Below are 15268 nucleotides of genomic sequence, written 5' to 3'. Positions count from 1 at the left end.
CAGCACAGATATCGACATTCTCCATTTTGAGGAGAGCTTTGAGCGAGTGCATCTTGAGATTTAGACTTCTAGCATTGAGCAGCATGACCCTCAGATTGCATTTGTTTGTAGCTGTTACAGTGGAATTTTGGTCTTTGGAACACTGCCTAAAAAGACACTATAGGGGTGGCAAAAGCCATACCCAGTAACCCGAATCCCAGGGTTGACAGATGCAGGCCATCTCTGGCAAAGTATCGAGGTCTGTCGATCATCTTGTTCCAGGCAGATGGATACTGGATCCCCTTAGAATGACACCAGAAACTTAGCCAATTGTTGAAGTCAATCATTTTCTGCTCATAATGTGGTATCATTTTGGGTGATGGTAAAATGCTGCTCAGGGCTAGGGTCATACTTGCTGGGGACGCATAATCCGAGAGTTCCATCACATTTCTTTTCATGCAGTCCAGGGAGGTACATCTCAGGTCATTCACACCCACATGGACAATGACTGAGTCATATTTGTACTTGGTGTAGAGTGACCTGAGTGCATGTGTTATGCGGTAGATCCTGGCACTTGATAGACAACTGACTGTCACCTTCTCCTTGTTCAGCCTAGTAAGTGGGACATCAGAGGACCTCACAATTGAGTCTCCTATGATTAATACATTGGGCAAAGTGTTTTGCCTTAATTGCTTAGGTTGAGGGGCACACTGGGGTGATGAGCTATGTGTTCTGGGGTTGGTGTTTCTGTCTCGGGGGTCTCTGTTGTTTAGGTAAATTTTTATTGAGAGCCTCCGCGAAGGTGGGTGTATGGTTTGTGTTTCTATGTGTGGGTTGTGATGGTTGGTGTTTTGGAGGGCTGTGTTCTATGTAGTGAGTTGAAGGTGTTGACCTTCTCTTCTTCACCAGCTAGTCTGGTCTTGGTTAGAGCATGCACTGCTTCCAGTTTGGTGATATAAGTGCATCTCTCACATGTATGAGTGTTGGGAGGTAAGAGGAGATGGTTGTCTGTGTACATTAGACAGTTGCCACACTGTCTCAGAATGCCCAGGTGCACCGGGTTAGCAGGAGAAAGCCCAGGAAATTGCCCTGCAATCATACCAGGAGGGGTGGTCATAACTAATAAGTACTGGTGCTGTTACTGCGTAGGAACAGCTAGTGCTGATAGCACCTAAGTGTGCTACAATAAGTGCTACAAAAGCCTGTTAAAGTGCTAGCCAATTAAGCTAATTGAAATACAAAGAAATAAAAGAACAAGCATGTTCTAAGGGAAAAATTGAACAGCAGACTTTATGGCCCCAGTAATAGTTTACCTCAGATGAGCGCCGTTGTACAGTGTGCAGACCCACACATGCATGGGCTTTTAAACAAGAAAGTTGAAAGGGATGGAAAAACTGCTCAAACAGCCAATAAACTACAATTTCTGGACCATAAGCCACTCCTCTTGTGGTAGGTAGGCTTCCTAGTGCTATCCACTCCCACTGATAAGCTAGAAGGCTTCCCTCCAACACAGAATGGTCTGGGAGGCCCAGAAACTTACAAAACATTCCTGTATACAGCAAATCTGTATCTGGAATAGACTAGTTACAGGAAAGGCGGAAAACAAGCTTAAAACGTTTTTTGTTTTGTTTTTGCAAAAAAGCAGTTAAAACAGTAGCAAAAACACTTTAAATGCAATACAAGCTAGCACACTTGAGTGTGTACCAATATTAAGGAAAATACAGTTTAAATAAATGCAAATAAATTAAAAAATGCAAAACACAAGTGCAGAGAGCAGTAAATTTTGAAAAAATCAAAATGGAGGCAGAGTATCTCTTTCTTCTTCCTGTTGCTCTTGTAGTCTGCTGGATGCCAAAACTGAATCTGCAGAGCTTAAACAAGTGCAAACCCATGCAAACAGAGGCTTTTAAACCAGAAAGTTGAAAGAGACGGAAAAACTGCCCAAACTGCCAATACACTACAATTTCTGGGCCAGAAATCACTCCTCTTGTAGTAGATGGGGGCTACCTAGTGCTCACCACTTCCACTGGTCAGCTAGAAGGCTTCCCTCCAACACAGAAAGGTCTGGGGGCTCAGAAACTTGCAAAGCAGTTCTGGATACAGCAAATCTGTATCTGGACTAGACTAGTTACAGGAAAGGTGGGAAACAAGCTTAGAACTTTTTTTTTATTGTTGTTGTTTTGTTTGCAGAAAAGCAGATAAAACAGTAGGAAAGCACTTTAAATGAAGTACAAGCTAGCACACTTGAGTTGTTGTGTCTTTCGGCTTTTCCCGGTTAGGGGTCGCCACAGCGGAACTCCAGTCCGCTAATGGTTGGTACTAGATTTTTATGTGCTGAGTTGCCAGCCCTGACGCACAACCTTCAACGAAGGTACGCCCATTCACGCATGTCTCCACACAGAAGACGCTGTAGCTGAGAATCGAACAGGACAACGTCGTACCTGAGTATGTAGCAATATTAAGGCAAATGCAGTTTAAATAAATGTAGATTAATTAAAAACGACAAAAAAACAAGTGCAGAGAGTAGTAAATTATGAAAAAATCTAAATGGAGGCACTTAGAGTACCTCTTTCTCCTTTCTGTTGCTCTTGTAGTCTGCAGGATGCCAAAAGTGGATCCGTGGAGCTTAAACAAGTGCAAACCCATGCAAACACAGGATTTTAAACCAGAAAGTTGAAAGGGATGGAAAAACTGCCCAAATGGCCAATAAACTACAATTTCTGGGCCAGAAACCACTCCTCTTGTGGTAGATAGGCTGCCTAGTGCTTACCACTCCCACTGATAAGCTAGAAGGCTTCCCTCCAACACAGAAAGGTCTTTGGGGCTCAGAAACTTACAAAACCGTCCTGAATACAGCAAGTCTGTTTCTGGACTAGACTAGTTACAGGAAAGGCGGGAAACAAGCTTAGAACTTTTTTTTTGTTTTTTGGTTTTTTTTGCAGAAAAGCAGTTAAAACAGTAGCAAAAACTTTAAATGCAGTACAAGCTAGCACACTTGAGTGTATAGCAATATTAAGGCAAATACAGTTTAAATAAATGCAGATAAATTAAAAATTACAAAAAACAGGTGCAGAGAGCAGCAAATTATGAAAAACTCAAAATGGAGGAACGAGTATTTCTTTCTCTTTCCTGTTGCTCTTGTAGTCTGCAGGACACCAAACTGGATCCACAGAGCTTAAACAAGCGCAAACCTGGGCTTTTAAACCAGAAAGTTGAAATGGATGGAAAAACTGCCCAAACGGCCAATAACCTACAATTTATGGGCCAGAAACCACTTCTCTTGTGGTAGATAGGCTGCCTAGTGCTTACCACTCACAATGATAATCTAGAAGGCTCCCCTCCGACACAGAAAGGTTTTGTTTTTTGTTTTTTCTTTGCAGAAAAGCAGTTAAAACAGTAGCAAAAACACTTTAAATGCACTTTTTTGCTGCAGACTAATATCAGGTTATCTGTTTGAAATGTAGGAACCTGATTTAGCGAGCCCTACAATGTTGAGACTGAATGGCTGAATATCCAGATTTACATGTACTAAGTGTAAGATTGACGTTTCTCATAGTATTCCTTTGTCTCCAAGGAGTGGTGATGTCTGGGTTTGTATATGTAAGTTTTGCTGGGGAACATTGGGGGCTTGCCCCCCCACATCGAGGGGTGCTGGGCAGCTTGTCTCCATGCAAAACAAAGGAGAAGAATGATGATGGGTATTTACTGTTCTCTTGAATTTTCTTTTTTTTCTGTTTGTAGTCACTCCTAATGCTGTGCCAACATTTCAATAGGGAGACACCATCAGTTTCAGTAGTCTGTAGGTTAGTTTTCTTAGTAAAGAGTATGGCATGATTTTGACTTCTGTTACCTTTAAGGATGGATTGGCCTTTTGTAAAAGGACTGGGAATAGATGCATGTCAGTTGTGCTATTATAGGGTGTCTTCTTTGCTAAAGATTACTGTACCTCCCCCCACATGTGGCACTGAGGGCACCATATGGAATGAGCTTCACCGAGGTTTGCTGTGATTCATCGTTGTCATTGCAGTATGGTAGCCAGGTTGAATGTAGTCTGACTGGGCCTTCCTAGTACAGTAATAATGTGATCACCTTCAGATACATTTTGATAAGTGGTCCAACTTGGGATTTATTACTTAGCCTGAAACTAGACATTGTACTCCAGTCTAGAGTTCTGTTTGGGCCACAGTGTTAGTAGACGTGTTTATAAAGTCTTCCACCTGAAGACTTAAGTCTCATCAGGTAATGACAACGAATCTCCTTAAAGATATGAAAGTCACGTACTTGCCATGATGCTAGATACGCTTGAACGATTCAGTCTTTATTAATCAACCCCCTCCACCCCCCCCCATGTTTGAGTGGAGGGCAGTTTACTGTAGATCTCCATCATATTGCTTTTTTTTAGCTTAGTCGGAAGCTGGAAATGGAGGAGAGAGACAGTAGGTATCATGGGAATGGAGGAGAGAGACAGGAGGTATCATGGGAAAGGAAGGTATTTGTGTAGCCTGGCAAGTTATATATGCTGAACTGACCATAGGTGGTGCACACAGTTATTGAAGACTGAATTAACCAAATAATTCAGTGTTATGGTGAATGCATAACTTTGACTTTTCCCCCTAAAGCTGCTTGTGAGAGCATTCCAAACCAGGCTGTACACCTTTTTATTTCTTGATTAAGTCCGTTGTAGGAGTGGCTCTTTTGAACAAACTCAAAATCAAAAGGCCAGTCAAAGAGTTTTCAACACACTTTAGAAATGAAAAAAATGATTTTTAGTGTCTTTGATTAAAAGAGACAACGAAATTATGTTACCAAACAGGCCATGCCAACATAGCTTAGCCATTGTTTAAAAGTTTATTGCCTTGGTAGGAACTGTCTGCCAGACCTAGGTAAAGCCAGTTCCACAAGAGCCATAGCATTTTCAGTTGCTTGCTTTAGAAAATCTTTTTGTCTGAACCTAAGCTGTTGTAACTTGGACCACCACTCAATGACAGAGTAAGGTTTGAAAGGCATTCTCTGTATGGACTTTTCATAGATAATCCCAGTAATTATGTTCTATTGGAGAAGGAAATGCCACAATGCCTTTTACACAAAATGACCCAGTGACTGACGACTACAAAGAAGGCATGGTAGTTTTGTTCCATAGCATCTAGTATTACTTTCAGATGATCTAGGACATTTCAGTCAGCAGCATTGGTCCACTCTGCTTATCCCTTTGGGATTTGTAGAAAGACGTTGTCCTGTTCGATTCTCAGCTAGAGCGTCTTCTGTGTGGAGACATGCATGAGTGGGCGTGCCTTCGTTGAAGGTTGTGTGTCAGGGCCGGCAACTCGGCATGTAAAAATCTACTGCCAATCATTAGCAGACCGGAGTTCTGCTGTGGCAACCCCTAACCGGGAAAAGCCGAAAGACACATTTATGTTTTCCAGGTATTCCCAGAAATGATGTCTGGCAGAAAGAATTCTTCTTTTCCTTGGTTTCTTTGATGTTATTTGCTGGAAAGAAATAAGTAGAGAAGGTTCTAGCATTCCCATTTATTACTGGTCCATTGAGTACATGAATAAAGGAGTAGACTGCAAGAAGAAAATAGTAAATTCACCACCCAGTGCTGAGATGTCTGGGCCGACCACTGCCAGTCTTGTAAGAGGACAGTTCTGCAGCACGACACTGTTGACTAAAAAGCTCTCAAATATCAAGTTACTGTAGGTGCTGTATAACTAACTTTTCTACAGCATGTGAAGTCCTTTAAGTTTTTATGTTAATGCTATTAGTATGAAATCTGATGCTTTCAAGTGCAAATTATCCTGAGGTTCACATTGTCTATTCTAATCATTATTTTTTTTATTTTTTTATCAGGAAAATAAAACCCAGATTCCATTAAGTGGAAACCCAGGTTATGTTGTTGGTCTTCCTCTAATGGCTGGATTCAAACCACCAGGATATCCTTTGCTTGTAATGTGCTAGTCTGTGTAACATGCTGTTAGGTATGCTTATTACCTGATTCCACCCTTCTTAAATATAAAATAATAAAAGAAGGCAATCCAGGTGTCAGGAAAACAGCTTTAATTGCTGTATTGTAGAGCAAACAGCACCAGTGTTTGTGTGCATGAATTATTTTTCACTGAAATGTCTTGAGTGCATATTATCCTGGACTTATTATATACTAATTATGATTATTGATTAACTTGTTCAATGATGTGGTAAAATATATATGTCAAGGCTGCAGTTCCTGCTCTGAGATAGAATCACTTGTCTTAGTCTTAAATTAGGAGAGCCTGACACTTGACTGCTTTTTTATCTGGGACCACTTTTCTGAATAACTTTTTATTGGAAGAATTTTAAATTGCAAGAAAATATGAAAAGCAAACAATATATCCATGAGCCAGATGAATAAAGAAATGCAAAAAAACAAAGACAATTATATACAGTATTTACACAAAGAACTGTGTAAAGTTTATCAACTTGAAAATGGATGGCAATCTTTGTTGAAGTTCTGAAAAAAAATGAAATGTATGTTATACATAATAGAAAAAAATACTTATGTTGTCCCATCTTGCCTTCGTTCTTGCTGGTTGGGTTCGGAGCCGATCCTCTGCTCCAACTCGGCTGATATACAATACCTCAAGAGCTTTTTACTGGCTCGAGGCTACCCCTTATTCCAACATGCCTAGCGGCAGCTACCCAGTTCTTGTTTGCCGCTTGCAGCGTTGAGATTGCTCCATACTGGCTCAGGCTAAGTACTTTACATTTTTTCTAGTTATTGCTAATTTTTGGTAAATTTACTGGTTATATTGACTCGTTAGAGTGTGTATCCTTTATTGTTAGCCTGACGACCCTCTTTCTCTGCTCATTGTGGTGTTTTTGGCCATCGTTTTCTTCTTCAGGTCTGCTTTCCCCTTACAGCCCATTTCTCCTCCTTCCTTCTTCCTCTCAAAAAAAAAAAAAAAAAAAAAGAAAAGAAAAAAATTTTAAGTTTTTTTAATCTGTAGTTATCAGCCTGTTTGCTTCTACTGTTATAGGCTATGAATGATAGTTTTCTGTTTTCTCTGTTGAAACTTTTTCTCTGATTAGTGCTCATTATGTCTAAAGAGTCTAAACCCTCTGGGTTTAAAAAATGCAACTCATGTTGCCAGAAAATGTCCCTTACGGACGGGCACACGAGTTGCATTTACTGTTATGGGGCTGTTCACCTGCAGGACTCTTGCTTGATCTGTCATGCTTTCAGCTCCAGAGTCCTGCAGGAAAGAAAAAATAAGCTTAGTCTATGTGGTCTCCTGAAGAACCCTCAAGATGCTTCATCTCAAGGTCCTCAGCCACCCAAAATGTCCGAGAAACACTCCAAGCCATCAGTTCTGAGCTCAGAACAGACAAGAATTACTGAGAAACCTTTGGCTGTGTCAGCCCCTAGCATTAGCTCCGACAAAGCTAAGTCTCCGGCTGCTCCATCTGTCCTCGGAGCTGGTTCGGATACATAAGAGATCAAGGTCTCCCTCTTTGGAGCTGGTACGCTGTGCTCCACAATCTCCTCTGCTGCAACCTGGAGTGGGCAGTCACCGGTTCTCTTCGTATTCCTCTCGATCCTCTAAACTATCGGATCACGACGTGGAGGGAGTGGTCAGCAGGCTCCTCAAGTTACAGGCACTTGCTAAATTACTCTTGAGTCCAGCCCATAAGGATTTGGCTCCTAAGGCCCTCCCAACTTCTCCATCGATTCCTCCTCTGACTCTCTTGAGCTCTGAGCCAGAGTGCATGGAGGTCGTGATGGTGGAACCATTGGCTCTGGTTTCTTCTCCCTTATCGGTTCCGACGACTGCTCCAATCTCCTTGATGTCTCAGTCTGTCGAGGGGTTTGGGCGCCAAAGCTGTCTCGTCGGCTCAGAGGGAGGAAGTGGCATTGGACCCTTGTCCAACCCCGCTCTCCCTCTTGGAGCTTCAGCGCAGGTGAGCTTGGCTCCTACATCGGCCTCGGAGCCCTCACTCCTGGTTCGAAGGAGATCTTTGGGCTCTTTGGAGCCAGAGGCTCATTTGACATGGGACTGTTGTGCCTTCAAGGTGATGAGGATCGTGCTGTCTCCTGAGACTGCTCCACACTCGGGCTCCATTGGCTCCTTCTACCTTGGTGCCTGTACTGACCTTTGTTCCTCCTCCTGCCAAGTGTAGGGAACCTGTGCCCCAGGACGCCCCACTGGGTGACCCCACTTCTTCTGAAACCTCCCCTGAACATTCAGAGGAGGTCCCTCGGAAGAAGAAATGTAAGAGGAAGCATCTAGACTCCCCTGAGTCTATCACTTTGGATATGGACCTGGATGAGTAGGAAGGGTCCCCACAGTCTCCCCCTCTGAGGATGCCTCCTTTTCAGACATCTTGGAAATCTTTAGCCAGAGGGGTGGCTGGAAGTCCCTACCCCCTTCTATGGATGAGTCCGTATACCTGGACGCATTTGGTTCCTGACCCCACCTCTTGGGTGTCTCCGCCTGTCGACCCACTTTTGCCAGTAGTGAGTCTTAAGGCATGGAGCGCTCCAGAGACCATGGAACCTGTTACGAGGAGACCCAACAAATTTATTACAGCTCCAGAAGATAAGTCTTTCCTCTCCAAGGGAGTCTCTGTTGATGCCATGGTGGTGGCAGCATCCACCAAGAAGGAACTTGTGGAAACTTCATCTGTCCAGACAAAGAGTCTCGTACGATAGACAGGTATGGGAAGCATGTTTTCTTCAGCGACTTTTACTGTCAGATCACTGAATTACTTGTCACATTTCAAATTACTTCAGAGGGATCTCCTGAAGGAGCTAGGAGATACCCTGCAAGATCCTACAGCTGAGGGAGTTGCGAACAAGGCAGCTTCCCAGCTTGCGACCTTGACCTCCATGGTAAACTCCTCCATGAGGCTCATTTCTTATGCGGCAGATGGAGCAAGTAGGGCAGCATGTACTGGAGTAGCTTTACACAGACACTCCTGGATGTGCCTTTGTCAATTTGCGGAACCCTTTAAGTCTTCATTTACCAACACCCCCTTCGATGGTTCGTCCTTGTTTGGGCCTCAAGTAAAAGAGACTCTCACCACGTCTGAACAGGATGGTAAGACTCTCTCTGCCATAGGGGTCAGTTTTTCCTCTCCATCTAGACCCTATCCTAAGGGTCAGAAGAGTGGGAAAATGTGGTTCAGAAAATCCCAGGGGTTCTTTGCCTGACACACGTGGTGATTTCTCCGCCAGGGGCAGAGGGGGAAACAACAATGGAAGATGCCGACTTCGCAGCAGAGGCGGTCCGCAACAACAGGGCAACAGAAATACTTTCTCTGCTAGGCCCTTCCAGCACTCCTGAAGGGAGGCCAAGCTGTCCACCTCTGGAGGCAGTCGGGGGCAGACTATTACTGTACCCAGCAGCCTGGCAATCTATCACGAGAGAAACATGGGTACTGTTGATAATATCCAGGGGTTACAAAATTCCCTTTCTCAGTCCCCCCTAAAGACAAACATTCTATCCCAGATGTTCCACCCAGTCTTTGGAATCATGCAGTCCTAGAGTTTCAAAGATTGCTAGAAAAAAGAGCCATCCAGGACGTCCCCACAGACCAAATCAGATCCAGAACTTATTCAAGGTTCTTTTTAGTTCCAAAGAAGACAGGGTACTGGAGACCAGTCTTGGATCTCAGCAAGCTAAACCAATTGGTAAAAAAGACAAAGTTCTGGAGGGTGACACTGCAGTCCATTCTTCCCTTCTTGGGTCAGGGCAATTGGATGTGCTCCATAGATCTCCAGGATGCATGCCACCATATAAAAATGGACAGGCAATCCTGGCAATTCCTACACTTCTGGCTGGGAGCCAGTCATTATCAGTTCAGGGCCCTATCCTTTGGTCTCACCACAGCCCCCAGGGTGTTTACCAAGTATATGGCAGTGGTAATGGCTCACCTGTGGCATCTAGGATTCCAGGTGTTTCCATATCTAGACAACTGTCTCTCTCTGCTACCACCGAGCATCAACTAATCAAGGCATGGGACTACACAATCCTAACTTGTTCCCAGTTAGGTATCACAATAAATTATGAAAAGTCTGCCTTGTTGCCTTGTCAGTCTATTACCTTTATAGGGGCAGACTTAGACACAAGACGCATAATAGCAAAACTGCCTCTAGACAGGGTGTCAACCATTCGTCAAAAAGTTTCCTTTCTCATAGGCAAGACAAGTCTTACAAGTGCTGGGCTGAATGGCTGCAGCTGTTACGCTAGTACCTTTTCCATGCTTCCACATGCAAATTCTACAGTGGCTTTATTCACTCAGTCTTTCCAGGAATTGCCGATGTCACACATGATCTTGATCATAGAATCATGCAAAAAGGACCTACTATGGTGGCTGGTCTCCCCCCAGGTGACTCTGGGCAGACCCTTTCTAGACCCGCATCCGGTAGCCACAGTGACCACGGATGCTTCCCAGATGGGGTGGGGGACATTATCTGGGACAGACTGACCAAGGGACGTGGCAACCTCACGTGTACCATTTGCACATCAATGTTCTAGAGATGAGAGCGGTACTTCTGACATTGCAAGCACTTCAAGTCTCTCTATCTACAGGGACCATTGCAATCCAGACAAACAGTATGTCAGTGGTATGGTACATCAACAAGCAGGGTGGAACCAGATCTTACCCCTTGTGTAGGGAGGCACTTCGAGTATGGCAATGGGCAATGTCTTCCCAACATTTTCTGATTGCAATGCACATTCCTGGAAAATCCAACGTGATAGCGGACAGGCTCAGTAGGGCTATCCTCATGCCTCACGAGTGGTCCCTGAAGCAAGAAATTGCAGACTTGATTTTCTGCAAATGGGGCCAGACATGCTGTGATCTTTTTGCCACTCCCCTAAACAACAAATGCAGCAGCTACTTTGCCCTAGTTCCCCCTCTGGGACAGTCACCCAGGGATGCACTTGTTCACGATTGGCCTCTGGGGCTACTATATGCTTTTCCACCCTTCCCTCTCATTCTGAAGGTACTTCAGAAAGCAAAATCATTGGGTTGCAAACTCATCCTCATTGCTCCTTACTGGCCTCGTCAGATATGGTTTCTGTTTCTTCGCCATCACCTACAACTGGACCCAGTCCCGGACCTCCTGACGCACCAGTTAGGCGGGCTTCATCCATCCCTTCAAACTCTCAAGCTGACTGCTTGGTTACTCCACTTCCAGTCTTAGCCAGGCTCCCAAACATTTCCCCTGCTGTACAACACATCCTAGTGTCCTCCCACAAGCCCACTACTAGCAGGATTTACACTAGCAAATGGAAGAGGTTCTCTTACTGGGCCAGAAGTAATGACATTGGTCCTTTTATGGCTCCTGTTCACAGGATTCTTGACTTTCTAGTTGAAACCTCCGAAAAAGGGGCAGCTGTAGCTATTAGTGTCCAACTGGCTGCCATCTCCAATTTTCACATAGGAGACTTGGATTCTAACATTATGTCCCATAAATTTTGCAGAGCATTCTTACGAGGTACAACACTTTTACTGCCCCTGGTAAGAGAACCTCCCACCCCCTGGGACCTAAACTTGGTTTTAGCTTCATTGGTTCTACCCCCTTTTGAACCAGCAGCATCTTGCCCCTTGAAGTTTCTATCATGGAAAACCCTCTTATTGGTTGCTATAACCTCAGCTAGACAGGTTTCTGAATTACATGCTTTGTCTATTCTCCCACCGTATCTCATTTTTCACAAAGATAGAGTCTCTCTAAGGACCAGTCCTACCTCCTTGCCAAAGGTTTGTTCTGAGTATAACTTAAATCAGTTAATTGAGCTTCCTGTGTTTTTCTCAAATTATGGCAACAAGGCAGAGTATAGATTACACCAAATGGATGTTCATAGACAGTTATGTTTTTATTTACACAGAACCAAAGACCTCAGAAAATCAGACCAATTGTTCATATCCTTTGCTGACAATAAGCAAGGTTATCCAGTTTCTAAAGTGACTTTATCAAAATGGCTGTCAGACACAATCACTTATTCATATGGTTTGCATAAAAGGACGCATCCAGGAAGACCCAGAGGACATTCAACGAGGGCCTTAGCCACTTCTGTTGCCTTCCAAGCTAAATTGCCCGTAGATTCAATCTGTGCAGCAGTGACATGGGCAAATCCTCATACCTTTATCTCTCATTACAAAGTGGATGTGGTCTCCCAGAATAGGGGATCCTTTGGTTCCACGGTCCTGAAGAGTTTGTTCCAGTGAACCACCCGAGAACCAGGTGCTGGGGATGCGGTCCCAACCAGCAAGAATGAAAGTGAGATGGGACAACATAACATAAAGAAGTTATATATCTACCATAACATTCCATGTTTGTTGACCTTCATCTTGCCTTCTCCCCCTTCCCCTTTCCTGGAGGTTTGAGAGGAGTTTTTTATTAGTTACACTGGCTAGGTTTCCTGCTGACATACCAGGCTGGTTAACCATACTTTGTCCTTCCTTCTTCCCTTCCTACCTTTGTGTAAGAGCTTAGTAAAAACATTGTTTTTTTTTACTACATATGTCTAGTGTGGGCTATTACAAACGAGATCTGGATAGCTGATATTGGGATAAGGGGTAGCCTCAAGCTAGTAAAAGCTCTCGGGCTATTGTATATCGGCTGAGTCAGAGCTGAGGATCGGCTCCGAACCCAACCAGCAAGAAGGAAGGCAAGATGAAGGACAACAAACATGGAATGCTATGGTAGGTACATAACTTCTTTTTTCTTACAGTTTTGTCTAATTACATTATTTAGTTACTGTAGGCTACAGTACACCTCACATCTGGATGATGCCATTTCTTACAATTTTTGCTTTACAGTAAAACAGTATGTATTTGCTGCAGGGAATGGTAGAGCCCATTTAGTTTTATCTAAATGATATTGTTTGTTACATTTTTTAACAGTATAACTCATAATTTACATCTGATTGATACTATTTGTTACAGTTTTTGTCTGTTACATAACATTGTTACTGTAGAGTTCAGTACAGCTCATTAATAGTTTGTATCTGAATGATACAGGTTCTTACTATTTTTGTTTGTTATACCCACGGTGGTGGTGCTGCGGTAGCGTTGTCACTTCACAGTAAGACGCTGTCCGGTTCGATTCTCAGCTAGAGCGTCTTCTGCGTAGAGACATGCGTGAATGGGCGTACCTTCGTTGAAGGTTGTGCGTCAGGCCTGGCAAGCCGGTACGTAAAAATCTACTGACAATCATTAGCGGACCGGAGTTCCGCTGTGGCGACCCCTAAATGGGAAAAGCCGAAAGACACAAACAAAACTATTTTTGTTTGTTATAATATATGGTTACTGTAGGGTACAGTACAGCTTGTTACTAGTTTATATCGTGATGCTGTTTGTTACCATTTTTGTCTTATGTTACATTTTACAGTGCAGTTCATTAGTAGTTTTAACTGAATGATACTGTTACACTTTTTGTCTATTTTATATAGTTATTGTAGGATACAGTGCAGCTCATTAATAGTTTATATTTGAATGGTACTATTCATTACAGCTTTTATCTATTGCATTATATATTTACTGCAGGGTACAGTACAATTTATTGCTGTTTTGTATCTGAATCATAGTATTTGTTACAGTTCTTGTAGATGTTACATTGTGTAGTTACTGTAGAGTACAGTACAGTTCATTGCTAGTTTGTATCTAAATGATACTTTTTTTTACAATTTCTGTCTGCTATATATCATGTAGTTACTGTAGGATACAGTACAGCTCATTAATATTTTATATTTGAATGATACTTTTCGTTACAGTTTTTGTCTGTTCAGTACATTTCATAGGTATTTTGTATCTGAATCATCTTACTTGTTACAGTTTTTGTCTGTTAACATTATATAGTTAATGTTGAGTACAATACAACTCCTAAATAGATTGTATCTGAATGATACATTTTCTTACAATTTGAGTCTGTTACATTATAGTCACTGTGGGGTACAGTACAACTTATTACTAATTTCTATCTTATTGTTTCTGTTTGTTAAAGTTTTTGTCTGTTTTTTATTATATAGTTACTGTAGGGGAACACTACAGCTCATTAATAGTTTATATATTAATGACATTTGTTACAGTTTATGGATGTTACATTATACTGTTACCGCTATCTGAATGATGCTGTTTGTTGCAATGTTTGTGTTATATAGTTAATGGAGGGAACAGTACTGCTCATTAGTAGTTTTTGTCTGAATAATACTATTTGTTATAATTTTTGTCTGTTATGTTATTTATGCAGAGTACAGTACAGTACAGTTCAATAGTAGTTTATATCTGAATGATGCTGATTGCAACAGTTTTTGTCTGTTACATTATATACTTACTGTGGAGTACAGTATAACTTAATTTATATCTGAATTATACTGTCATAGGTTTTGTCTGTTTTATATAGTTATGTAGGGAACAGTACAGCTCATTAACGGCTTATATCTGAATGATAGTATTTGTTACAGGTTTTGTCTGTTACATTATATAGATACTGTAGGGTACAATATAGTTCACTGATAGTTTATATCCGAATGATACTGATTATTACAGTTTTTGTCTGTGTTACATTATGTACGTATTGTCGGAACCAGTAAAGTACATTTCTTAAGTAATTTGGATCATAGTGATAGTGTTTGTTACAATTTTGTGTGTTCCATTAGTTATTGTAGGGTAAACAACAGTTAATTCATAGTTTGTATGTAAATTATACTGTTTTTTATAGTTTTTGTCTGTGTTATATTATGTAGTTACTGTAGGATGCAGTCTACTTCATTATAGTTTATGTCCAAATGATACTGTTTGTTACAATGTTTATCTGTTACTTTATGTCATTACTGTAGGGTACAGTATAGTACATTTCATAAGTAGTTTGTATTAGAATGATACTGTTTGTTACAATTTTGTCTGTTGTATTATTTACTTGCTCAGGGGTACAATGCGGTTCATTAGTAGTTCATATCTGAATGATACTGTTTTCTGTAATTTCTGTTTTATATAACATAGTTACTGTAGGGAATGTACTGCTCATTAGTAGTTTGTATCCAAATGGTACTGTTTGTTACAGTCTTTGTCTGTTACATTATGTAGTTACTGTAGGGTACACTACAGCTTATTAATAGTTTATATCTGAATGATACAGTTTGTTACAGTCTTTCTGTTTTATATTATGTAGTTGTATAGGGAACAGTACAGCTCATTAATAGTTTATATCTGAATGATACTATTTTTATAGCTTGTGTCTATATTACATTATATAATTACTGTGTCTGAATGATACTGTTTATTACAGCTTTAGTGTATGCTACAT

The 15268-nt window shown here is 41.7% G+C and overlaps 1 protein-coding gene across 1 annotated transcript in view; it reads left to right on the top strand.

Moving 5' to 3' along the window:
• The window catches only part of TCTN1 (tectonic family member 1), a 1166238-nt gene that overhangs the window by 830135 nt on the left and 320835 nt on the right, over positions 1-15268 (top strand). Inside the window, exon 11 of the mRNA XM_044068635.1 lies at positions 5830-5912. Coding sequence (XP_043924570.1) covers positions 5830-5912 — 83 coding nt within the window. The remainder of the gene's footprint in view (positions 1-5829; positions 5913-15268) is intronic.

This window comes from Protopterus annectens, chromosome 4.part0 (genome assembly GCF_019279795.1).
Source record: "Protopterus annectens isolate FY-2018-M chromosome 4.part0, PAN1.0, whole genome shotgun sequence".
Taxonomy (NCBI): Eukaryota; Metazoa; Chordata; order Ceratodontiformes; family Protopteridae; genus Protopterus; species Protopterus annectens.
This window is presented reverse-complemented; position numbering and strand designations above follow the sequence as displayed.